At 48.0% G+C, this 25,981-nt stretch overlaps 2 protein-coding genes and 1 long non-coding RNA gene across 4 annotated transcripts; 2 read left to right on the top strand and 1 right to left on the bottom strand.

The window, feature by feature from the left end:
• Positions 1–937: 937 nt before the first annotated feature.
• LOC122124618 lies at positions 938–12,764 on the bottom strand. The gene is made up of 3 exons (XR_006150604.1): positions 12,623–12,764; positions 11,365–11,368; positions 938–952 (listed from the first exon to the last, which is right to left on the bottom strand). It is a non-coding gene; the product is annotated as an uncharacterized LOC122124618 (long non-coding RNA).
• Prelid3b (PRELI domain containing 3B) lies at positions 7,866–25,955 on the top strand. 2 transcript variants are annotated; one of them, XM_042699289.1, is made up of 7 exons: positions 7,866–7,996; positions 12,793–12,961; positions 14,031–14,120; positions 14,776–14,846; positions 14,960–15,062; positions 16,343–16,473; positions 25,944–25,955. In XM_042699289.1, exons 1-6 carry the CDS (start codon positions 7,965–7,967, stop codon positions 16,460–16,462), a joined length of 585 nt encoding a protein of 194 aa, XP_042555223.1. In that variant the 5' UTR covers positions 7,866–7,964; the 3' UTR covers positions 16,463–16,473; positions 25,944–25,955. The 2 variants fall into 2 exon arrangements, with proteins under 2 accessions (XP_042555223.1, XP_042555222.1); XM_042699288.1 differs by lacking the exon at positions 25,944–25,955 and having other exon boundaries at positions 7,867–7,996; positions 16,343–17,952.
• Positions 18,490–21,817, top strand: Atp5f1e (ATP synthase F1 subunit epsilon). Its single transcript, XM_042699290.1, has 3 exons — positions 18,490–18,610; positions 20,116–20,242; positions 21,668–21,817. Exons 1-2 carry the CDS (start codon positions 18,579–18,581, stop codon positions 20,237–20,239), a joined length of 156 nt encoding a protein of 51 aa, XP_042555224.1. The 5' UTR covers positions 18,490–18,578; the 3' UTR covers positions 20,240–20,242; positions 21,668–21,817.
• Positions 25,956–25,981: the final 26 nt, after the last annotated feature.

Raw genomic sequence — 25,981 nt, 5'->3', positions numbered from 1 at the left:
TGTGTTGTATTGATTCCTTCAGTCCCTTCACAAATGCTTCCTGAGTGCTGACTCGTTGCTAGGATGGTGACCACTGGGTAGATATGTGAACAGACAATAGAGACAGCTTCCTCCACACGCTGCTTCATCACGCCTGAGGCCTCACAGGCCTCTGGTACCCTCTAATCCTGTGCAGTGGTCTCAGATGTGACCACTTCCCTTTCTACTTTGTTAACATCTCTTTTGGCAGATGTCTAGCGCGATGCTGGAGCGTGCAATGGTCAATCAGCAGCCCTTTCTTTCCATAGGTTAAGACACACACATACTGGTGTAGTTGGTTTGGGGAGAGTTATGGTTTGAACATGAAATGTCCCCAACGGGCTCAGGTTTTGAACATTTGTTTCCTGTGTGGGTGGCATTGTTAGGGGGGAGGTTCTGAGGACCTTGAAAGATAGGACCTTGCTAGAGGAAGTCCGTTACTGGCCCATGCCTTTGAATGCTACTGTCTCCCTAGTCCCCTTCCCTCACTCCAAGAAGTGACAAGTGGCCTTGGCCACAGCATACATTAGAGGAGGCTCTCCACATGCATGCTGACCACCCCCACCACCTGGGAAAAGACACCAGCTCTTCCTCTTGGGGTGTTTCTTCTCCTCCCAAGGTGTCACACAGCTCGGCCACAGCAGACCACCTTTGGGGACTAGTGCACTCCTCCAGGATACATTAATACATTCCTTACGGGGCCACACCCATCCTCCAAGGATGATTCATGACAGCAGCTGCTTCCCTTCCATTCTTCCACCCTAACATGCTTCTTTTTTGTATCATCCTTCAAACAATACATGTCACACTTCTGCAGAAGGGGTCTCTCCAGAAGACCACGAGAAGCCGAACTCTGACTGCCCCCAAATCCTGCCAGCACGTACCCCAATGCTGCTTGTGTTCAGAATATTGCCCCCCACACACATACACACACCTTCTTACTAAATGAATAGGGCTCCCAGCAGGTCACATTCTGATTTTAAACAACTGTGCTCTGCTCTTGCCAGCCTTGCCCTTGAGAACCTGGAAACCAGGAAGGTGCATCACCCAAGCAGTGTGCTTCCAGAATCTTCAACGAGGGGTGAAAAGCCTTGCGTGCATCTCTTTGCCTGTTTTCAAGCTGGAAGACAGGAATGGTCCCTTACATCCCTCCTTTACAGTATGTCACACTGGCAAAGGAGAGGTTAGACAGGGTGCCCAGAGACTCTTTGGAGAAATATAAGGTATTAGTCCCAGACTGCTTCCCAGTCCTTCATTATGTGTATGTGTGTGTCTGTGTGTGTCTGTGTGTCTTTGTCCACGTGTGTGTGTGTGTGTGTGTGTGTGTGAGAGAGAGAGAGAGAGAGAGAGAGAGAGAGTGTCCTGGGGCTTGAACTCAGGGCCTGAGTGGTATCCTTGTGCTTCTTTTGCTCAAGGCTAATGCGCTACCACTTGAACCACAGCACTACTTCCAGCTTTTTCTGAATAGTTTATTGGAAGTAAGAGTCTGCCCAGGCTGGCTTCAAATTGTAGTCCTCAGATCTTAGCCTCCTGAGTAGCTAGGATTACAGGCATGAGCCACTGGCATCAGCTCCCAGGCCCTCCTTACCAAATGGGTTGGTCCCAGAGAACTGAAAGAGGGAGGTAAGAGTTTGATCCTTTGACCCTAGTCAACTGCACTGCTTTCAGGAAGTGGATTGTGGTCATAATTGTTTTCTCCCTGGGTGTTCATGCTGTCGGCCATTGAACTGTTAACACCTGCCAAGTCACAAGTAAAGGTAAGCAAGAACCGACCATATGAAAAGCAACTGCTTGAATCTGTCCTTGGCCAATGGGCTGCTGCCTATATCCCTACTTCCAAGGTCCCCGTAGACATGAGTAACTTAGAAGAGGAGCTCCTCCCCACTCTGCAAGGCCTACTTCAGTTTCTAGATCGGTCCCTCTGCTTTGGCAAAGAAGTAGTTTGCCTGCAGCCAAATGGAAGGACCTGCCAAGCTCAGAGAAAAGAGCCATGCTTCTGTCCTCTTTCGTAAACTTAATTATGCTTCTCACAGAGAGGATGAGCCTTGGCTCACAACCTGCTACCTCTCCACCTTGATGACATGAAAGATGCACTTGGCCCATGATGGGGCCACGGCCCCAAATAGCAGGTGGCAGTTCAACCCAGAACATTCTCTGTAAGGGATAGAAAAGATGAAAGCCCTGCTCCATCCCCCTCCTCTGAATCTTGCTGAGAGGGGTTTCAGGCATTTGGCTACTGGCGGTGAGCTGCCTCTCACCTCCCGGTCTCTTGGTGTTAGAACAGGCACCAAGCAATACTGTATCAACTAAAGGAATGCAAAACAGAGGATTCTGAGATGCTCCTTCATGCCCACGTGCAGCCATGACACTTTCATTTTCACTTTTATTATCTTCTAGCCAAGTTTCATGTCTCTGTTTGTATGTAAGTCTTTTGATGGTAAAAAGCTTTTAGCATAAAAAGTAAAGCAAATTTTTGCTATAGGTGACCTAGTTATGGAAGGCTGCTAATAAGGAAAATCAAGTTAGTTTAAGAAATGATCCTTCATTTCTCAGGATGAGGAATTATTAAAATAGCCAAGACAGTCTCAGGAGGAGAGATTCATTTCTTATGACAGGAATTTAGGAATAAGTTAGTTAGACATTGGGATAAACAGAAGCAGAGGGGAAAGAAAACTAATATTGATAGGCAATTCTGGACAGTTCCTTGAATCCTTCAATCACTAATGGAACTAAATTGAATTTGGCTCTAGATTCTTCTTCAATTAGAAGTAATGTGAGACACTCAAAACGGAGATCGGTGATGGGTCACCCACAGGCAGGGAACTCTGGGCCTCCTTACTTTCAGTCTGAACTCCCCAAGTAGGAAAGCCAGTGGACGTGTGGCCTCAGCTTGAGTTGCGCTGGTTGCTTCTCTTGGCTCGCTCAGTGGCTAACACAGTCTATGAAACTCCATTGCGAGAAGGTTACAAGGGCCACAAGGCAAAAAGAGGTAAGAGGGATCCCAGGCTTTCCTAAAACTGACACCCTCCTTCCCTCTCTACCTGTACCACTCTCAGCCTACGTACTTCCTACACCTTGCCCTGACCTGACCTTCACATATAGTCAATGTTTAGAGTTTCAGAAAGCCTCATTTCTAATGTGGTACCCAGAGTCCACTACAACTGAATCCACATAAAAGTAACACCAAAAGCCAGCCTGGACAGGAAAGTCCCTGTGACTCTGATCTCCGATAAACCACCAGAAAACCGGAAGTGGCGATGTGGCTCAAGTGGTAGAGCACTAGCCTTGAGCTGAATTGCTGAGGGACAGCGCCTAGGCCCAGAGTTCAAGCCCCACAACTGACAAAAAAAAAAGTAACACCAAGTGCAGCTTTATCTGACTTTATCCTGAAAAATGAGATATTCAATTAGCAAACAGTTTAACCAAGAAGCTGGCACATGGTTTTCTTGGGGTGGGTCAAGAGAAGATGGCAGAAAAATGAAAAGAGGAAGGGTGGGCAAATATATCTATATCTGTATCTATATCTATTTAATGTAGCTGGGCACCGGTGGCTCACTCCTGTAATCCTAGCAACTCAGGAGCCTATGATCTGAGGATTGTGGGTCAAAGCCAGCCAGGGCAGGGAAGTCCTTAAGACTCTCATCTCCAATAAACTACTCAGAAAAGGCTGGAAGGGGCATTGTAGCTCAAGTGATGGAATGCTAGCCTTGAGCACAAAGAGGCTCAGAGACAGCTTCCAGGCCCTGAGTTCAAGCCCCAAGCCAGACAGGCAAATATATATCGTGGTTCAAAGCCAGCCTGGGCAGGAAAGTCCATGAAACTCTTCTTTTCTTTTTTTTTTTGTCGGTCATGGGGCTTGAACTCTGGGCTGGGGCACTGCCCCTGCACTCTTCAGCTCAAGGCAAGCGCTCTACCTCTTGAGCCACAGCGCCACTTCCAGTTTTCTAGTGGTTTATTGGAGATCAGAGTCTCACGGACTTTTCTGCCTGGGCTGGCTTTGAACCATGATCCTCAGATCGATCTCAGCCTCCTGGGTAGCTAGGATTACAGGCATGAGCCATCGGTGCCCAGCTTCCATGAAACTCTTATCTCCAACAAACCACCAGAAAATTGGAAGTGGTGCTGTAGCTCAAGTCATAGAGTGCTAGCCTTGAGCTGAAGAGCTGAGGGACAGCACCCAGGCCCAGAGTTCAAGCCCCACGACCAACAATAATAATAATAATAATAATAATAATAATAATAATAATGACAGTAAGCTTCTAAAATAGACCCTTGATATCCAGGGGGCATGGCCCTGCCCATGTGCAGGACGCATGATTGGTTTTTCCCACTGCCGAACTTTCACTGCAGACCTTGCCTTTCAATATGTCTGAAATCTTCACTCTGCCACTTAAACTAAGCACATTAGCCTTTACTTTGTGTTTGGGGTTCCATTTGCCATTTGGGACGTGGATTTTTCACAAAATGAAAGGCAAAGAAATAATCCGCAGATAACACAGTAATTTAAACACAACTGATGATAATACAGAATTAAGAGCTTCTCAATATCAGCTGAGCTGTAAAATGTATGTGCAGGAACTTTAATGCGTGTGTTTGTGCGTGCATGTGCATACACGCACGTGCACATGCATGAAGTGCACCAGTACTGGGGCTTGAAGTCAAGACCTCACACTGTCACTCGGCCATGTCTGCTCAAGGCTGGTGCTCTACCACTTGAGTCATGCCTTTACTTTCAGCTTTCTGATTAATTGGAGATAAGCACCTCAGATTTTTCTGCCTAGGCTGGCCTCAAACTGTAAGCCTCAGATCCAGCCTGCTGAGTAAGTAGGATTATAGGCATGGGCCACTAAAACCAGCTTTAAGATCTCCTTTTGAAATTCCATTTGATTTATTAACTTATTGTGCTGTGCTTGAACAAAACATATGTAACTTATGAGTAACATGTAATTACTGAATATGCACATATATGTATATCCATGGCAATGTATGTGTACTTATGTATACTTTTTAAAACCTTAGATTACAATTGCTGTGTCTAATTCCTATTGCACAGACAACCTCACCTCTGGCATCAATGAGCAGACTTTGGGGAGTCCTTAGGACTTACAGTTGTCTTTTAAGAATTAGTAGATTTAGCATGTATTGGAGGAGGGAGAAGCCCCTCCTCCAGTACAGCAGCAATAGCAAGTTGTATGTAGAGTGTATTTGTGAAGAAGCTAATTCTGACCAAAAAAAAAAAAAAAAAGATTTTTTTCTTCTACAATGTTCACTGCAACACAAACACACCTCTCAGAACAAATGTGTGTGGGGGTCTCCCTGACCAAACAGCTCCCAGAGGGGTGCCACCACGCAGATGCTGCACCTGCAGAGTCAGATCCCACGGGCTCAGGGGCTTAGTCCCTGGAGGCCCGCACCCCACCACACACAGAGGGAAAATCCAGGTGGTGATTGCACTGTTGACTTGAGCTGTGAATGGGGATCCTCGCCAGACCCCTGTGTTTAATGACTGGTTAGGATGCCTCGCAGAATTCAAGAAACATTTTCAAGTTTATTATCAAGAATATTGAGGAAGTGGAACTCTGCCTCAAAGTGGTAGAGAGTTAGCCTTGAGCAAAGCAGCTCAGCCCCACAACTAATAAAAAATTTAAGTAAAATTTAAAAGAAATTAAAATTTAAAAATTGCTGTTTAAGATTTTCAGAGCTCAGCTGAGCACAGACAGCTGAAAGTAGAAAGCAAAACCATGGATAAGTAGGTGGATGATTCTATACCACACAGATACAAAACAGAAATGTTAAGTCAAGTAATAATGGTAAACAAGGATAAAAATGGAGTTAACAAGTCAAGTTTAGAAATCAAAGGAGCCATGGCAGCACCAGTTTCACCTGCTGGGCCTAGCTCTGTGACCTGCTAACATGGAACCTCACACTGGTTCTTCTTCAAATACCAACCCAGGCCTGACACCCCCTTCCCCAGTTCTTACCCTACCCCCACCCCCTCCTCCTCTATGGGCCAGGAAGAGGCCCCACCCTCCATCTTCCATAGCTCTGGTTTTCTGGACTCTGGGACACATGCCCTCCTTTGAAATACTCTGGAGTTTCTGCTCCCTAGTAGGAGAGGATATGGGACATTCTTCCTTCCAGAAACAGAGCTTGGGCAGGATCTCAACCAGAAAGAATGCCCAGAAAGTTGGGAGGGGAAGGAAGGTGGGCAGGCTCCATTACTGTGTCAGAGTCTTAACAGCCAGTTACCTAATTTCAAACCAAGTTAATGACCTGCTATGATTTCTCTTTTTCTTTGAGAGGCACCCTGAGTAACCCAGTGCCCAAGGCTGTAGAGACCACCCACTCACTTCCTCTGGGTCTCAGGTAGAGCTCCCAGCGACAATCCCTACAAAAGCTCTGCTCTCCAAACGCAACTGAGACCTGCTGTCCTTTCAAGCAATCAGGATCTGTCACTCCAGAGGTAGAACTCCACTCACAGGGATCTGGTTGTGCACTGAGAAAGGCGAACAGGTGTCAGCTGCATGACTTTCAAGCACAGACATCTTGAACTAGGGGGCAGAATCACATTCTCTAAAATAAAGAGTTAAGAATGCTGGACAGTGAGCAAGCACAGAGCTCCAGGAATAGCAGGGACAGGCTGTTCTGTGCTGATGGCTCCTCATCAGTGTGTTCAACACCAGGAACGTTAACCTGGCATCTTAATCAAGGTTAAGGCACCCTCTGCAACCCTTAAAGCTTTACTTCACTCCATGGACGGTGGGCATTCTTTAAAAACACACATGCAACGTACCACAAATGGCACTTATCGACTCCCTAACCATACTGTTTCCTTCCTGTCCAATTTTTTGTGGATTTTTTTCCATATAGAGGACTTTGGCTATTCTTTTTAATCCTCCTTCTTGGTTTTTAACATTCAAGCAAGCTGAGAATGAACATGAGGTAATACTTCTAAGTAACAGGATGTGGAGATTTTCCTCCATCCATAACCATGGAGTGACAAACTGATGGTGTGAGGTTGGGGGAAGAGGGGGCGGGGCGCGGAGCCCGACCCTGAAGCTGTGTCGGGCCCTTTGTCTACGGGGCGAGACTCCTCCGAGTACAGCCCCCGGTGCCTCCCGGGCCCAGGGGACCATGGGCAGGGGCCCGGCCCGCGGAGCCCCGTCGGGCGAGGGCGAGCAGGGGGCCGGAGGTGGCGCCGGCCGCCCCGCTCTCCGGGACCGTGGGCCTCGCCGTACACGAGCGTCGAGAGCCACGACCGGAACGACGGGGACACGCAGGCGACCCGGGCCTTGGCAGGACCTGGGCCAGAGGGGAGGAGGCCGGGGCCGGAGGGAGGCCGGGGCCGGAGGGAGGCCGGGGCCGGAGGGAGGCCGGGCCGTCGGGGCCACACGGCGCGGCCGGGGACTCCGTGCCCTGGGTCGGCAACCAGGGTCACCATCTCTGGGGCACACACCTGGCCAGTGACTTGGCTGACCTGGATTGAGACAGGAGGGGGGAGGAACTTTCTAGCAAGACGCCAAGGAAAATGTGCTCGGGAGAACCCCACCGAGGCCACCCAGGTCGGCGGTCCTAGAGGGCAACGCCGGGGCCGCCCAGACGCCCCGCGCCTGCGCAGCGCAACCCCAGAGCCGCGCCGGGGCGGGGCGCCAGCGCGAGGGGCGTGGCCTCGCTGCGCCGCGCGCGAGGGGCGGGGCTCGGTTGCGCCACGCGCGGGAGACGAAGTTTAGTTGCGCCGCGCTAGGGGGCGTGGCTTGTCTGCGCCGAGGGGCGGGGCCGGCTCCGAGCTGGGCCGGGACAGGGCGTGGAGGCCACACGTCGGGACGTCCTCGCGCCGAGTCCGACGGCGCCTGCGCGCTGCGCAGCCGGCAAGGGGGCGGGGCAGGCGTACTTCCGCGCCTCGCTGTCCCCTAGCGCCGCCGGACGTCGCTCAGGCCTTCGGCACCATGAAGATCTGGACTTCGGAGCATGTCTTTGAGTAAGTGTGGGCACCTTTGGGGAGTTCCCGGCGTCGGCCCGGGGAGAAGGGCCGGGCCGAGCCCGCGGCCCCCCCCCCCGGGGGCGGGCCAAGGTCACGACCCCGCGACCCGACCATTGAGCCGGTCCGACGGGAGGCCCCGCCCCCTCGGGGGTCGAGGGGCGTCGCGGAGCACGCGGTCCTAGGCGGAAACTGCGGTGGACACTTCCGGTCTGGCTGGTGCTGCTGGGGCCGCGCCCCGGGGCCTCCCGGCCGGGCGCGGGGGGTCGCCCGGGGCCTCCCGGCCGGGCGCGGCGTCTCCCCCGAGGAAGGACCTTGTTGGAACCCGGGTTTGCGGCGGGCCGGGCCCCCCACCCATCAATCAGGATGGACGCTTGTCGGCTTGACCCGAGGGCGGACACGCGCCTGGCCCCCGGGGCTCCACGCTGGCCCCGCAGCCTGTGACCTTGGTTTCCTGCTCTTCTCAGAGCTGGGAGACGGTCAGGGCCTCTCCGTGAGAGGTCTCTGGCCACAGCTCCACGACACCTTCGTTGTGGTAATGGACACAGACCTTAAGCCGGTGGAGATGTTGGCAATCAAACTGTGTCTTGGAGACCCACGGTTTCCCATGCGGAAGAACCGTAGGCGTAGCAGCTGAATCTTTTTTTGATCCCACGAAGTGGTTGCCTCTTTGTTCCAGGATTCTTTTTTGATAAATCTTCTCTGAAATGAAAAACCACTTGCTCATAAACACGGCTGTGGTTTACGTTTGAGGAACTTGTGCTCTTTCCAGTCATCTTGTTAATGTTGCCGTACTGTTTGAGTTCTTACGGCCTTGTAGTATGTTTTAGTTCAGAAGTTTTGAGTTTTAAAATGTGTTTCTGGGGACAATTTCAAGAGTTGTCACCAGTCATTTGTGTCTCACACGCGTAATCCTAGCTATTCAGGAAGCGGAGATCTGAGGATGGAGATTTGAAGCCAGCCTGGACAGAAAAGTCTTATCTCCAATTAACCACAAAAGGCTGGAAATGAAGTTATGGCTCAAGTGGCAGAGCACCCACCTTGAGTGAAAAAGCGAAGCAAAAGCACAAGTCCCTGAGTTCAACACCCCTCCCCCAAGTTATCAACATTTTTTTTCCATAGTAGACCACACTGAGGGCCTGCTAGAAAGAACATGAGTGTGAGAACCAGAAGCAAGTTTTGCTTATAACTGTCTGGGATTGAAGAGAGACCCTAAATCAATCTTTCTGGTGTTTTCTAACCTGGTCACATCGTTCACTTGCTGGTTCAGCACAGGGATACTGTCCTCAGGCCTCTTCCAGGTTTGGTTGCTTCACAAGATGTCCTGTTCTTAGAACTCCCTGGGCTTCTCTAACCCACTTCACTCCCTTCCCAATTGTTCTGCCTCTTCTCTCCTAACCCTCCGTGTACATCTTTAATTGCTTATTGGGCTTCCTACATCACATTTCATCAAGGATCTTGATCTCTGTGCCCCAGATCTTTGATGAAGAGATGGGCATACTTACATTAGTGCTCCTCACCCCTGGAAAGGAACCCAGGTCTCCCAATAGTCTGGACTGTGAAAGCAGAGTCCCATCTGACATACATTGCTGGCATCCAGAACTGTGCCCTGAGCTCCGATCTCTTGCACTTCAGAGCCTTATTCAGGGGCTACCTGAACACCTGACCTCAGTTCCCATATGTGCAAAGGCAGAGGGTTTCCAGGCCCACCTGCATCCCTGAAGCTTCACATCTGTGAAGAGTGCCTTCTCCCAGGGCCTCCTCTCCCAGCTTCCCACGTCAGGACACTGCTCCCCAGCAGCAGCTGAGTCACTATTGCGTCCCACCCCGCTTTGATTTTCTAGCACTTCCTCTTGAGGCCACACCTGTGGTTGGCCATCAGTTGAAGTCAGTGTTGATTCCTTCCACGGGCATCAGTGCAGTGGATGCTGGGCCCTGGGATTCAGACGGCTTACTTTTTAACTAAGTCCAGATCCTCTTGCTACCTCAATGGTGTGAACAGTGTCCCCCACTCATTTGATAGGGGAGGAAACTGGACAGGTCAGTAAGCCTCAGACAGATCCTTTGGTATGGTGTTGAATGACTTCTGGTGGCAGATCTTTTTGCATTAATTACATTAGCGCATTTAAAAGTAGTTACTTGGAGAGCACGGTTGTAGTCGTAGTAGGCATCACTTGAAGCTTTTGAGCTCCTCATGTTCACAGAGCAAGCTCCATGAAGCAGAGTCCATGTTGTCAAACAGTGCATAACTACTCATGCGGATTTGTTAGAGAATGAAGAAAGAGACCGGCAGAGGCCAGAGGCCACACCCTGTGACTACATAGATTGGGAAGGGTTGGTTGGGTTTTCATTTTACACAGTTGCCCTGGTAACAATCAGAGTGTTTGGTCTGTATCACTTCTATTTGTGGGGATTGTTTAGATTTATGAAGCTGTTCCACCCACACACCTGCACTGATTGCTGAATAAGGTTGAGATTAAAACCAGAGGTTCATTTATATAATATTGTAGAGAAAATGAAGACGACATTCAGAATCATGTCACTGCCTGTTTAGGGCTCTGAGAAGTTAATGGAGTTGAGATTTTTCTTCTGTTGACAAGATGTAGTTGTCAGTCTGAGTTCTCTGAGAAGTTGAAATAGATTAATGCCTTCTTGTTTTGCTTTTAGAAAAAAAACCTGTGAGCTGTGAGATTTGTATCAACTGATAAAGCTGGAAACATCTTCTCAGGTCCTATCTTCCTTGTAGATGAAGGCAAGAGCATAGTTCAATAGAGTAGAAGGGACAGGGTCATATTGTAGGTGGATTGAGCACCTGTCATGCTGTGCTCACAGGTCTTTTGCCCATGTCTCCATCCACAGAGGTGAGGAGAGCTCACGTGTGTACACGCCTCCATCCATAGAGGTGAGGAGAGCTCACGTGTGCACACGCCTCTTCTACAGAGGTGAGGAGCTCACGTGTGCACACGTCTCCATCCACAGAGGTGAGAAGAGCTCACGTGTGCACACGCCTCCATCCACAGAAGTGAGGAGAGCTCACGTGTGCACACACCTATATCCATAGAGGTGAGGAGAGCTCACGTGTGCACACACCTCCATCCACAGAGGTGAGGAGAGCTCATGTATGCACACACCTATATCCATAGAGCTGAGGAGAGCTCACGTGTGCACACGCCTCTTCTACAGAGGTGAGGAGAGCTCATGTGTGCACACACCTATATCCATAGAGGTGAGGAGAGCTTGTGTGCACACACCTATATCCATAGAGGTGAGGAGAGCTCGTGTGCACACGCCTATATCTACAGAGGTGAGGAGAGCTCACGTGTGCACACACCTATATCCATAGAGGTGAGGAGAGCTCACGTGTGCACACACCTATATCTACAGAGGTGAGGAGAGCTCACGTGTTCACGCCTCCATAGAGGTGAGGAGAGCTCACGTGTGCACACGCCTCTATCCACAGAGGTGAGGAGAGCTCACATGTGCACACGCCTACATCCATAGGTATGAGGAGAGCTCACGTGTGCACACGCCTATATCCATAGAGATGAGCAGAGCTCACGTGTGCACATGCCTCCATCCACAGAGGTGAGGAGAGCTCACGTGTGCACATGCCTCCATCCACAGAGGTGAGGAGAGCTCACGTGTGCACACGTCTCCATCCACAGAGGTGAGGAGAGCTCACGTGTGCACATGCCTCCATCCACAGAGGTGAGGAGAGCTCACGTGTGCACATGCCTCCATCCACAGAGGTGAGGAGAGCTCACGTGTGCACACGCCTCCATCCATAGGCATGAGGAGAGCTCACGTGCTCACGCCTCCATAGAGGTGAGGGAGCTCAAGGACCTCACACTTGCCCTCTTGAACACATGGCTTTGCTTTCTTAAGAAAAGAAGGCTGCTCTAAGTTCTCCAGTGATGTGGTCTTGTCAGCACTTCAGTCCTAGGTGTGAGCGAGTGCTTACTGTGCTAAGAGATTTTAAAAACCAGTATGTGAAGAGAGCAGAAAGACATTTGATTATGCTGAGCAAACTTTAACAAGCAAGAATCATTTCTCTGGGAACAATGGATGTCAACTGGACAGGCTTCTGTTAGCCTTAAACTAACAAGACTTTTTCATTAAAGCAATAGTGCTTGCTGTCTTCTTGTAATGTCTGAACAAATTGGTAGGGCCTGCGAGTTCCTTTCCTCTTCCTGACTTGGCAGCACTGCGGTAGCATAGTCAGGAGCACAGGCACACCCGCCTGCTGGCAGTCAGTAGAACACATTTCTCAAGGATGTTTTTGTGAAGCAGTGGCTCTTGGTTACATGTGAATGTGGATGATGTGAATAGGAAAGGTATCCATTTTGGTGCAGGAAAAATGCTTAAGTCTGTGCACATTAAAAATGTCGATTGAGCTGGGCACCAGTGCTCTCGCATCTGTAATCCTAGCTACTCAGGAGGCTGCAATTTAAGAATCATGGTTCTCAGCCAGCTGAGGCAGGAAAGTCTGTAAGCCTCTTATCTCCAATAAACTCCTCAGAAAAAGCTGAAAGTGGCACTGTGGCTCAAGTGGTACAGCACTAGCCTTGAGCAAAAGAAGCTCAGGGACCGCACCTTGGCCCTGCGTTCAAGGCCCAGGACCAGTACACACACAAATGTTGGTTGAGCTCCCCAAATCAGTCAGTGTTTCAGAAAGTAATTTTCCCTAAGTAAAAAGTAATTAAGTTCCTATTGTAAAGAGCTGTTTGATGGGTTATAGACATTGTCAGCTTCCCATGCGTATTTTTAACCGTGTGACTCTTGGCACTTGTTGATAGTCACCCGTGGGAAACCGTGACAACAGCTGCGATGCAGAAGTACCCCAACCCCATGAACCCGAGTGTCGTGGGCGTGGATGTGCTGGACCGCCACGTGGACCCCTCCGGGAAGCTGCACAGCCACAGACTCCTCAGCACCGAGTGGGGGCTGCCTTCCATGGTGAAGTCTGTAAGTGGGCCCCACTCCCCTCGAAATGTGACTGCGGTAGAGCCGTGTTCTACACCACATTATACTTTCAAATAGGTGGTGGGAGCCGATTCCGAATGTCATTTTTGCATCAGTTCAAATTGTATTATAATAAACTTGAGTTATGAGCGTATAATGAATTGGAAATATTATTACAGTCTTCATGAAGGCACCCGATAAAACCTTCTGAAGGAAGCCAGCTCCTGCTCTATGTCTAAAAGCAATTATTCTTGCCCTGCTTTGCCAGCAACTTGAGACCAGTACCAAGAGCTGGAAGTAACATCTGCCGGTCACTGCTGGGTGCCAGTTGCTGGTCAGCGGTAGGCCAGGTTCATTAAGATAAGGAGAATGTTCCCAGACTCACTGCTGTTACCTTTACACCATGCGTAGTATTCTCCTGAGCGTTTAGAAACACTTCTATTCGGTTACAAACAAGTAGGCTTTGGTGAGCCACTTTAACCATCAAGAAACTAGAATGCCAGTTCATCAGTGTGAGCAAATGGCCTAGAGTTCCATGGAGGATTTCTGCGGAGACAGGTCCACTCAGCACTGACGTGGCCTCCTCTGTGTGACCAGGGCATTGGACAGTGGGAGCGCAGAAAGGAGCAGGACCAGCCAGGCCAGGAAGTGACGCTGGGTGCTGACGGGCGCATCGTCCTCCACGAAGCCAGGGCTGTTCTTGTAGGCCTTGTGCCTAGGACTGCCTGACATGCTGCCACATGTTCTTGAGTTCTCCGTTTTCTGGGTGCCATGTCTCCCCACATTTTCCGATTTCCGTATTTCCGCACCATGCATTGCATGCACACATCTCCAGTGGCTTGACTCCTAATGGCTTCTGGGAAAGGTTTTTGTGTGTGGCATGTGGCAGCCTGGTGTCATCCATGCTGTGTGGGTTCCTGCTGCCCTCTGCTCGGTCATTTTCTGGACCTTTGTTTACTCCTGTATTTTGTAAGACATCTTTGATTAAGATAATTATAACACATTTGTACCTTCAAATGCAGTATTGACCCACTTTCCTGCTCTGACTGCTAATTCTGAATGTTTCACTTAGATTATTGGTGCAGCAAGAACCAAGACGTACGTGCAAGAGCATTCTGTAGTTGACCCTGTGGAGAAAACAATGGAGCTCAAGTCTACCAATGTAAGCCCTGGTTCTTTTTATTTCCATTTTGAACTGTTTGGCTATGTTTTTCATCCTTAAATAGAAGGTGAATGAGCATAGACTTAATGTAGAAACCCAGTACCTAGGGTTGGGAATATGGCTCAGTGGTAGAGTGCTTGCCTAGCATGCATGAAGCCCTGGGTTCGATTCCTCAATACTACATAAACAGAAAAGGCTGGAAGTGTCTCTGTGGCTCAAGTGATAGAGCACTAGCCTTGAGCAAAGAAGCTGGGTGACAATGCCCAGGCCCTTAGTTAAAGCCCCACAACAGACAAAACAGAAGTAAGGAAAGGAAGAGATGGAAGGGAGGAAAGGAAGGAAGAAAGGAAGGAACCCAGTACCTACACAGGAGAGGTGTATCCCATCCACTTCCTGGGCCTGACTGCTGCTTCCTCAAGTCTAGTACTGAATAAACCAAAGTCAGGACCCCACACACATTGTCATTACACCCTTCTGAAATTGATTTGAATAAAAAGCAGATAGTGGAAGTGAAATTAAGGTGCTTTCAGAGTAGTCGCAAGGTAGTTTATTTCTAGTTTTGTGTGTTTAGAAAGATTTGTGTGTGTGTTCATTTGGGAAGTGATTTGCATCATTGTTTCAGGAATGATAAGCCTTTTTTCTCCTCATCCTGTAGATTTCGTTTACAAACATGGTTTCTGTAGACGAGAGACTAGTGTACAAACCACATCCTCAGGACCCAGAAAAGTAAGTCGCACATGTTAAGCACATTTGTTTCATGGGTGTTTTAATTTTCTCCATCAAGTATCTGTAAAAAATAGACATTGGGTGGGCTGAAACTGTGATGTGTTTTGTACCAGAACCATTTTGACTCAAGAAGCCATCATCACGGTGAAAGGGGTGAGCCTCAGCAGTTACCTGGAGGGGCTTATGGCCAGCACCATCTCCTCCAATGCTAACAAGGTGAGTGTTTGCTGTCCAGCCCCTGGCTTCGTTTTCCAAAGTGCTTGTGCTGAATGTGTTTGTTCTTTTCAGCATTCTTAGCCCCCTGCAGCCAGCAGCCAGAGAGCTTTAGGCAGGTCCTTGAACAGGCACATCCGGGCTCCCGTGCCAGCACTCTTACCACCCTTTCAACCTGGGGCAATTAAGCTCGCCTTTGTGTGCCTCCGTTCCCCATCCATGCCAGAGGACGATGGAAGTGAGGTAACACGTGACAGCCTGTGTCTCAGGGCCCAGTGTGGAGGACGTGCCTGGCGATGCGTACCTGTGAACCCTTGTTTGAAACGCCATTTCCTCGCATGTCTGCTTCTAGCCACTATCCTGGTGACATTTGCTTTCCGAGTCACACTTCCCGTTTCCTCAAGAAGCAATTTTTGCCCATTGAGAAATCGCTCCCATTGACCAAGCATGAATTAAAACAAGCAAAGGACCGGGAATGTGGCTTGTGGTATAGTGCGAGCCTTGAGCAAAGAAGCTCGGGGACAGTGCCCTGGGCTGAATCCCCAGGACCAGCACAAAAAGAAAAAATGTAGGGAAAGAGATGTCCAGTGGGCTGGTTTTCGCCATGTCTGCTGTGGTGAGTCAAGGATATTCATGGATACTGTTCTCTGTGTCAGGCAGAGTACTAGGCTAGACTGGGGAGTGTAGGAGCAAAACACAAGTATCCCTTCCTTGGAGAACTAAGGAAGGACACAATAATCACAAGAAGTCCTTAGGAGAGGAAAACTGTAGGCAGCTACAGTGCTTAATGCTTGGTGTGTGATACTTGAAGTCTGTGAGTACTTGAAGGGGGAGAGGGTGGATTGTAAGGATTATACCAGGAAAAGCCTTCAGGAGGAGGAACGGCCTGTGCAAGGGCCCTCAAACAGAAGCGTCAGGAAGGAGGGGTGAGCATAGAGTCAGGGACCAAGTCCTTCAGAGACTTGCCCATAGTTTTATTTTACAACGTAGACATCAAAAGAAAAGGAGTCTGACCACTTTTATAATGAAATAATAAGACATCCTGTCATTTAATTGTAGATGCTTTTAAGAACGTCTTTTGCATACAAAATAAAAATCAGTTTATGGATCAAGCCATTTGATATTTGGTAAATAATATAAGACAAGAGAAAGAACAAAAGGGATCTGTAGGCCCTCCTGAGGTTTCTTTGTGCCCAGAGCTACCTGGGACTTCCTGGTGTGTCATTTATGTCATACACACCTTTGCTCTTCCTCCCTAACCATCACTGTGTTGGATTTTAAAGGGCCGAGAAGCAATGGAATGGGTAATACACAAATTGAATGCTGAGATTGAAGAACTGGCAGCTTCGGCCAGAGGAAGCGTGAGGACCCCGATGGCGGCGGCGGCCTTTGTGGAGAAATGACAATGAGCCTTGTCCACAGCACCGGGGCCCGGGGCCTCCAAGCTGACCGCATATTTATTTGTTATTTAAAAAACATACAACTATTTTAGGCAGAACTTTTTTTCAAATGAGCTGGATGGAGTAAGGCTGTGTGACTTCTGATCCAAACAAAGAAACGCAGGGCTTCTAAGTGATGGGAATGACTGCCTGGATTTTGAGAGTTCCAGTATTTACGGGGAAATTTAAGTCTTTAAGTATTTGGTATTGACACTGACTCTGCTTAAAGAGATTCTACAGCTTTTCAGACATTGGAGCTCATCCTGGCACTGGACCAACCCCAGGGCAGAGCCGAGCCTTGCCACCCTACACGCCCACAGCTGCCATGCACGAACCACTGTGGCCTGCAGGAGGAAACTCACTTCAAAAGGAGAAACTGTATAGTTTTAAAAGACATTCATTTATATAAAGTAACATGCTCTGCTAAAAACCACAGTGTTTTGGTTTGGTATTTAAATGATATTTTTGGAGTGAAAATTAGCACTAAAGTAATATGGCTCTAACAATATTACTTTATTGTATTAAAGAGTACTGTATTGATTTGCCAAAGTTTTGTAACTTAGTAAAGGTATTGCCTTCCTTGGCCTTGTACTTTATGACTTAGCATGCTGTGCCGTGGGCTGGTTATATTAACTGAAAAAAATAAAAGTCGTTGCCTGAGTTTGCAGCACTCTTAAAACAGAACAGCTCTTCACGTCTCCTAGCATCTCTCATTTGCCTAACTTATAAATTGCCATGTGTCATAATCATGGTTTTGTAATTGCTAAGGCATGATATGTCAGGTTATTTGAATATAATTACTTTTTGAGGTAATTGTGACCACAAAACATCTTTTTTTACATGAAGAGCTGTACATCATTTGAAATTACTCAAATGATGTCTTGATCTGAAGCATAAATTCCGGTACTTCATGTTTTAATAACATGGTGCCAACTGCAGAGCGAGGGGGCGTGGGGAGAGAGAGAGAGAACTGTGACCATAGTCATCAAGTGGGTGAGTGGATGGCACCGCAGGGTCAGTGCAGCGAATCCTTACTTTAGACGGACACCAAGAGTGGGTGTCCAGTGGAAATCAGTACATGTGTTTCATTTTGTCTTTTGTAGCTACCAATTATCAACCACTAAACGGTGTCTTTGATACTTATAATTGTTGCATACACTTTTTGTTAAAAGGTGATTAGCTTTTCCTTTTATTTTACAGGACTTAACCGATCAACTTCTAGTCGGGTTTCCTATAGACTAATTCATATATGAACAAAAACCACAGAAACAATATCCCAAACCTTTTTAACATTAGTATTTTTCTACTTAAAATAATGCTTAGCTTAAGAACTCTTAGGTATTTGTAAGAGATTAAGCCCGGTAAGATTGCTGATTACTTTTGTAACCTGTGATGGATTTTACCAATGAACTAACATTTCATCTAAATAAAATATTGCCTAAATAGAGTTTTAAGAGATGGCTTGTACAGTTTCTGTGAATTGTGCCTGCTCGGGAAAGGCGCGGCCGCCTCCCGGCCTCCGGGTCCGGCCTCCCGGCCTCCGGGTCCGGCCTCGGCCCGTCCCGTCTCCGCGCGGGCTGCCGCCGCCAACGCTCAGCCCCTCGCTGCCTCCCCCATCCTCGCCGCGGCCCGGGGCGTGGCCGGGCCCGCCGCGCCGGGTGCCAGCCCTTTCCGGTCGGTGAGAAGCCCTCTCCGGACTTCCACCTCCTACTCCAGGGGGGCCGGTGGGACCCCGGCGCGGGGCGGCGCGGCCTCCACGTGGGCGCCGGGCGCCGCCCAGGCCGCCAAGCGGCGCTTCCGGCCGGGCCTCTCCGCGGGGCGCTACGGGAAGCCGCGCGGTTCAGGCCACGGAGGCGCAGGGCAGCTCCGCCCGGACGCGGGCCGAGCCCCAAGCCACGCCCCGCCCCCTGGCTGGGGGGGGGGGGGGGGGGTCGGGCAGAGCGAGACGCTCCGACTGGTATGTCCGCGCGCTCCGCCCCTTCCGCTCCCCAGGCCCGAGCTTCCGGCAGTTGGACCGCCCCGCTGATCCCGGCGCTGCCGTTCTGCGATTCGACCCGACGCGCCTCGCCCTCAGGACATCATGGTGGCGTACTGGCGACAGGCTGGACTCAGGTAGGCCTGAGCCTCCCGAGGGCAGCGCGCCCGGGCGCGGCGGGTCGGGCCTGCGCAGGCCGGACCCGCCACCCGCGGGCCTCCCCGGGGCTCGGGTGCCGCCGCCAAGATGGCGTCGCCACGGCCAAGGTGCACCGGCTTCGGGGTCACGGGGTCACGGGCCTCCGCTGCCAGCGAAGCCACCGGCGCTCGTGATCTTGAGTTCCGCATCCTAACGTGACAGCACCACACACCTGACTCGGGACACGGAGGGGCCCGGCCGCCCGAGCCGGCCACTGGTGGCACTGGGCCTTTTGACCCAAACGTGGAGGCCGAGTCTTTGATGAGGATTCTTACATTATAGTTTCCTCGTTCATTAATTCTCATTCGCCTCGCACTTCCTTATCGCAAAAATGGGTGCAAGCCCTGCAGGGGACCCGTTTATCTGCCCAGGCGGCACCCCTCGTTAGAGGCCGAATGGTGCAGACCTTCCTGTCTGCAGGCTTGAACCACCGCCCCCGAGCTGCCCACGTGCTGAGGACAAGCAAAAAGTTTGTGACTTAGATGATCGTGCCAATAATACACATAATTGTTAAGCCCTCTGTAATGGTATCCGGGCATTTTCACGCTTCTGGGTCCTCTTCCCAGACACCTACTGGGCACATCTTGTTATCCCCTTACTCTGTTGTTTTTACAGGTGAATAAACAAGCTGCAAAGGTTGAACAGCCTGAAGGTCACCCAGTTAGGAGTGGATACCGGCCTTGGAACCCTTACCTCTGACTCCCAAAAACAAATTGTCAAACATGAGAAATAGACATCCCTCCCTTCTTCCTGTTTTCAAAAAGTGTGAAAAGTGGTCTGACATCTTTCAGGGAAATAAGATGTTGATGGAAGTCCATGTACCAAACAGGAAGCGTTTGGGTATTATGCTAGAATTGATGTTCTCCTGGGCCTTTTTAGCTTCATTTAGAAACCTTGATTAGGAAGTGTTTACGGTAACAGATTTATAAGACAAAGTCCAATATCCCAGAAAATCCTTTAAACTGTTTGTCAAAGAGAAGTGATTAATTCAACAGTTTTTTTTTCCTCTTCTAATTATATTTAACCTTACCTCATAAGAATAGAATAAAGGGGGGGGGGGGATGAAGTAGAGAAATGAGAAGAATTCATTTATGTTAAAGCCTCCTGAACATTTTGGTCTTGTCTCCTGAGCTGTGAATTTGGGGTGGTTTTTGTTTTTTGTTTTTTGTTTTTTTTAATGTATCCTTTTATTTTTAATATGCCTTGAAAAGATAAGACATACTACAAAAGAAAATCATGATTACCTTCCCAAACACCAATTAATACTTGGACATTCTAATGTTTTTCTTTGTTTAGATTCTCTTGGGCATTTTTTCACGCTTAAATCTGATTCTACAATTTCATACAAGCAAACTAAAAGTGTAAAAAGAAAAGTAAAAGAACAATAATAGAACCATCTGATGGGTACTTGGTAATTAACTCTATTCTCTCTTGTTTTTCTCAGCTACATCCGGTACTCCCAGATCTGTGCAAAAGCCGTGAGGGATGCACTAAAGACAGAGTTCAAAGCAAATGCTGAGAAGACAGCTGGCAGCAACATAAAAATTGTGAAAGTGAAGAAGGAATAATGAGTAAGTTACTGATTTATTTAGAAGAATTGTACCTTAAATTTTAAAGCACCATAAAAACCAAAGTAATGTTAGTTTGAGGTTCTGCCTGTGTTTTCATCAATCAGTGGTTCTGAAGTTAAGCTATAGAGGTAATAATTCAAGGCACTCCAGTGACAGAAGTGCTAAGGCATGATAAAAGAAAGTCCTTTCTATCCCTAACAAGCAAAAATAATTGGCACATTGATTTTCAGTTCATTTAGCAATGCTTAGGTAGAGAGCTGTCTTATTTTAATTGAACCTGTTTCATTTGTCTGCCCAAAATCAAATAATTAGGAGGATAAACTCTTCACTTTGGTAATTGCTGCTGAAGTTACATAACCATTCAGAAGCATGAAAAAAATAGTTTTTTGTGTGTGTTTTTATTTTCCCCACATCTGCTAATGTCCTCACAAATCAGCTCTTCTGGAACATAAGGGCGCGAAGTACAGGCAAGGGTCCTGCTATTCTATCAGGCGGTAAGATCTGCCAGACCCTGCAGTGAATGCTGTGTTACTGAACTGATTGTGCTTCAAGAGCGTTGGGTTCATTTTAGTTCTGCAGAGATGTTGGTGATGTAAAGTTACATTGTCATGCAGTAAAATGACAGTTATGTACAATTGGTAAATTTAGACATTTGTGCTCTAAATGTGACCTCCCAGCTCCTTTCTTGACACTGTTATTTCAAAGATAAGCAAGGCAAATTACCAGAGATGTTTTTCAGGTTTAATTTTCCTGTTTTGCTCTTTAAAAGCTTCAGACCTGCAGCATCACTGTAATGTGATAAATATTAATCTTCTGGCAGCTTATGGTTATGAGCAGTTTTATTTATTGGAATTGTCTCCCATAAGCACTTTTTGTTTTCATTCTGAATTAGTAAATATTTTATTACAAGCCTGAAGATATGGTGTTTTGAATTTAGCCCTTTTTCTCGGTGCTCTCTGTCTGGTCTCATAATTTGGAATAAGGAGGTCTGGTTTTATGGCGGGTTCTTCAGTTTCAACAGTAAGCTAAGTGAGAGCAATGTCTCTTGAGTCTATCTGCAGCAGCACCTGCGCTGGGCTGCTGTTCACTTTGCCAGGGCCTTGGGGTGGAAAATCACAGTCCCCTCCCTCCTGCAGATAAAACCTTAGCCCTGCTCCATATGTCTGCAACAGTGGGGACCCCACTCCATTAGCACAGGGAGACTTGGTCTTTCTGTCTTCGTAGGAATGGTTTTACTCAACAGGAAAGTGCCTGTTCTTCTAAAGCTATGCACTCCTACAGTGGCCAAGGCTCACCTCCTCCCCAGTGACTCGCAGCCACAGTTAGATTGCAGCTCACTCTAAGGAAGTTGTCCTGCTCTTGACAGATGTTTAAGGAAACTAGAAGAATGGCTAGCAACTGTTGCCTTTTCTTTTTTCCTCCTAGAACCTGATTAAAGCATGAAACACTACTTTTCAAGGTGAAGACTTATGGGCACATGTTATGGCAGATTGAAATTTCCTCACTTCATGGGAGAAAAATAACTCTTGTTCGTAAATTGACAATGTCAATAAATTCCTTCATGGTTCACCATTACTGTTGATTTTTGGTTTCTGTTGAGACTTTTTTTTGGGGGGGGGGTCAGTCTTGGGACTTGAACTCAGGGCCTGGGTGCTGTCCCTCAGCTCTTCATCTCAAGGCAAGTGCTCTACCACTTGAGCCACAGTGCCACTTCCAGTTTTCTGGTAGTTAATTGGAATAAGAGTCTCACAGACTTTTCTGCCCAGCTGGCTTTCAACTGTGAGCCTCAGATCTCAGCCTCCTGAGTAGCTAGGATGATAGCCGTGAGCCACCAGCACCCGGCTACCCAGCTCTATTGAGCCTTTTTTTTGGTTGTGGGGCTCAAACTCTGGGCCTGGGCGCTGTCCCTGAGCTCTTCAGCTCAAGGCTAGCGCTCTACCACTTGAGCCACAGCACCACTTCCAGCTTTTTCTGTTTATGTGGTGCTGAAGAATCGAACCCAGGGCCTTATGCATGTAAAGCAAGCACTCTACCACCGAGCCACCTTCCCAACCCTGTTGGGACTTTTTAAAGGAGCTATCTGTACCACTTGTATGCTTCTGAACCAAGACTTCTTAAAAGAGGGAAAACTAGGACTGGAGTTATACCTCCAGTGGTAGAGGGCCAGCCTATTAGGTGCAGAGGCCTGAGTGGCCTGAGTTCAAGCCCCAGTACATCCAAAAAGAAGGGAAAGGATGGGAAGAGGGATCTGTAACATTTAATGGCCAAATGGATTACAAGAACATCACTTTATCTCAAAGTAGCAGTTCTGCCTTGGCACCATTAATTGGCGCTGTCCTTGAGGCCCTGTTGTCCCTGGTCTCTGAATTGCACAGAACAGTAGCTCTGTCTCATCTGCCTGCCTTGTCCTTGTCTGGACAGCCGTGTCTCCAAGTAGTGCTGCACAGCTGTGACCAAGTGTAAGCCATCACTTGGTGAGAATATGAGAACAAGTACTCATTTTACACTGCACACAAAAATCAGTAAGAACCATTAATGTTAGAATCTCAACACAAATGCCTTTCACACTTTAATAATGGGTCTTCATTTTCTGGTGCCGTTTCTCAGGAAATGAGGCAAGGCTGTTCAATACTTGCATATTGAGTTGGTGGCCCAGCTAAAATTAAAAATCAGATTCTCCACCGCAAGTCTGAGATATGATAATTACAAGTTTTATGGTGTTTGTGCGGTCATTCACTTATTCATTGAATGTCTAGGGAGGAAGAATTATGTCTTGTTTTTTTATCTTCCTATGAAACTTGGAGCTACTTGGCCAAATAAAGCCATTTCATTTCAAAGTAGGTTGTACAATTTAGCTTTTGGGAGAGTACAGCAATAAATTGGAAGAGGAAATTTTGGAACATTTCTATGACAGTTTTCACCATGTGGTAGTTAAGCTCACTGTTGTCTGATCAGGAGCAAGGACAAGTTGAAAATGCCTGTGTTTTCAGCTTCTGGGATGACTTCCTACCCCTTACATTTGACCTACATGTTTTTGTTTTCGTTTTTTTTCTCTAAGATGGTTGCTTGAACTCAGTATCTTAACACTTTCACTCACTAGCTGGTGTTCTCCTATCTGAGCCACATGTCTAACCCTGACCTGTTTTATTAAATTCTGACAGGGCACACACACAGAATCAGCAGGGTCCCACAGCAGCAGGTGAGAAGCAGGAAAGGTCCCAGGCAGCACCTTCCATCACAGGGGTAGAAGTAAAGCTGCAGGTTTGTAGAGCCTCTTAATACGAAACAAAGTAACAGGTAAAAAGCTGAATGATTAGCCATAAGAGTGGAGACTTTGGGTAGGGGAAAGGCTAGTAAAAGATTTTACTCTTCAAAGATTGTAACTATGGGGCTGGGAATGTGGCCTAGTGCTACAGTGCTTGCCTAGCATGCATGAAGCCCTGGGTTCAGTTCCTCAACACCACATAAACAGAAAAGGCCAGAAGTGGCCTTTTTTTTTTTAGTGGTAGAGTGCTAGCCTTGAGCAAAAAGAAGCTCAGGCCCTGAGTTCAAGCCCCAGGACCGGCCCAAAAGAAAAATCAAATCCTGCATCAATCCTGTGATAAACTTCCTGAGCCCGCTGCTGTGAGGTAGTGGGGCCACTGCCCAAGCAACGAGGAGACCCCGTGGACTGGTGTGGGCACTGCACTGCCTGGCTAGGTGATGGCTGAGAGAGAGGAGGTGCCAGGTCCTCCGGTGCAAAGTGAAGAAATCAGACAGACTAAAATGTTATGGCTGGTCTTCATGGGAAGACAGTGTTGCCATGACAACCATGCCACTAACAGATTAAGCTCTTCAAAAGTCAGGAGGGAAAGATTTCTCTTGGTGTCTAGCTTGTTGATTTACTCTGCTTGTATCATAGGAAAGAGTAGGTTGGTGAGATGTACTTTTAAATATTTCTAATGACTCAAATTAATCAGTCTGGGTATGGGTAGTAGGCTCCAAGAAAAGGATTTTACTTGATCTGAAATAAAGCACTTTAATTTACAGTTGGATTTCTTTGTATTTTAATGATTACTACTGAGCAAGCAAAATCTTTACCATAATATACTGCCCTTTTAGATCTGAGAAAGAAAGCATGTAGAGAAGTTCTTACTGTAAGAGGCTGTAAGTTTTTAGAACCTGAGGAAGTTATTAACTCAAGTTTAGGAATATATAGTGTAGTTCTTCCTGAAGCTAGTGCTTCTCACATACAACCACAAAGTGTTTAAAATGTTTCACATTGTTTTAGTTTTGCAAATAGAAGCTTATCAGTGAGACCAGCAGCAAAGCTAGCCTGTTTTTGAAGTAATTATTAGTTTGTTAGTTAATATAGTGAATTTATTAGTTATCACAGGAGAGTAAAGCTTCTCAGAATGATGATTCTGTCCATCTCCCTGCTACTGTGTTGCTGAAGACGAGGGTCCAATACATATTTCCTGAAGAGAAGGGTAGAGCCTTTTCCCCTACCACTTATCCATGGATCAAATAGTCCAGCACCACTGCTAATTCTGCATGACCATTAAGACCCTTCTGGTCCTGGAACTACTGGTAGACCTCATGTCAGAAGTAGGTAAACCAATTAAGTTATAGCCCATTTGATGGCGAGACTTTTGTGTATGTAGTCTTGTAATGTGAGCAGATTAAAATAATTGTGTGATGGGTAAAGCTGTGTCATCATGCAAACATTATGGCAATTTCTGCAAGTTAATTTGAACTCAAAGTTCCCTAATGAGACAGTTCCCTCTGTCACCAAGAAGGGCACTATGGCCATTTCTGCCTAATCCCTGCATTTGAATGGTTGTGGGGGGTGTGATGCGCCCAGAGGGCAGAGGATTATGAGATGGACTCGAAAAGGGTACTTGGACATCACCTTGAAAAGGGAGACCAAAGATGACTGCTAATGAATTCCAGGAATCTAGTACTAATAAGAAATTTTCACTATATGTTGACAGCTACTTAATGGAAATACAGATCAGATCAGACAGGATTGGAGTGCTTTTAGTTGTTTTTTGGTTAGAGTGGCAATGTGGAAAGAACCATGGCTTTTCTTTGCTCCTTCTTTCCCTTCCCAGTTAGTGTGTTGAGATGTTCTCAAGGCCTGCAGTTTCCCAGGGGTGCTGACTGGTTCCTCCTGGCCCTGGACTTCCCCATTTGCGCCTTGGCCACTTGGCTCTGCTGAAAGCCCTCCAGCCCAGGAAAGCAGGATATATTTGTGTCAAAGGTAATAGGGGTTAGAGTCCTGGGCAATGCTGCTAGCTTAGGGCTGAAGATCAACCCTCACCTGTGGGTGCCTGGCCCAGAGTAGGTGTTCAGGATGTTCCAAGGTGTTCAGGTGTGCCTAACACTGGAACAGAGGCAGGGCTTCGAGGCAAAGCACCTTGCTGTTTACCACGCCTGTAATCGCAGCTAAAAAGTGGCTACCATCTGAGAATGGCAGTTGAAGCCAGTCCAGGCAGCGAAGTTGGCGAAGTCCGCGAGACTAGCTTTAATTAGCCACAAAAAGCCGAAAGTGGAGCTATGGTCCAAGTGGTAGAGCGCCATCCTTGAGAGAAAGAGCAAAGGGACAGCGCCCAGGCCTTCAGTTCGTGCCTAGTACCAGCACACGCGCGCACACGCACGCGCGCCTTGAGAACGCACACGGACTATCCACCCTCCAGGGCAGTGACGGCAGCGCGTGGAGACGCAGGGCACCACCAGCCACCCGCGCCGCCCCGGCTC

The sequence above is a fragment of the Dipodomys spectabilis genome, unplaced genomic scaffold, assembly GCF_019054845.1.
Source record: "Dipodomys spectabilis isolate Male_0828 unplaced genomic scaffold, ASM1905484v1 ptg000240l, whole genome shotgun sequence".
Classification (NCBI taxonomy): Eukaryota; Metazoa; Chordata; class Mammalia; order Rodentia; family Heteromyidae; genus Dipodomys; species Dipodomys spectabilis.
The sequence above is the reverse complement of the archived record's forward strand: the minus strand, read 5'-3'. Positions and strand labels throughout refer to the sequence as shown.

What these genes read in the sequence shown, in the direction of transcription:
- Prelid3b (XM_042699289.1), top strand. Translation starts at nt 7,965, where the DNA reads ATGAAGATCTGGACTTCGGAGCATGTCTTTGA. An exon ending in ACTTCGGAGCATGTCTTTGA is followed by an intron (nt 7,997 to 12,792) that starts GTAAGTGTGGGC and finishes ACTTGTTGATAG; the next exon opens with TCACCCGTGGGAAACCGTGA. An exon ending in TCTCCTCCAATGCTAACAAG is followed by an intron (nt 15,063 to 16,342) that starts GTGAGTGTTTGC and finishes TGGATTTTAAAG; the next exon opens with GGCCGAGAAGCAATGGAATG.
- Atp5f1e (XM_042699290.1), top strand. Translation starts at nt 18,579, where the DNA reads ATGGTGGCGTACTGGCGACAGGCTGGACTCAG. An exon ending in TGGCGACAGGCTGGACTCAG is followed by an intron (nt 18,611 to 20,115) that starts GTAGGCCTGAGC and finishes TGTTTTTCTCAG; the next exon opens with CTACATCCGGTACTCCCAGA.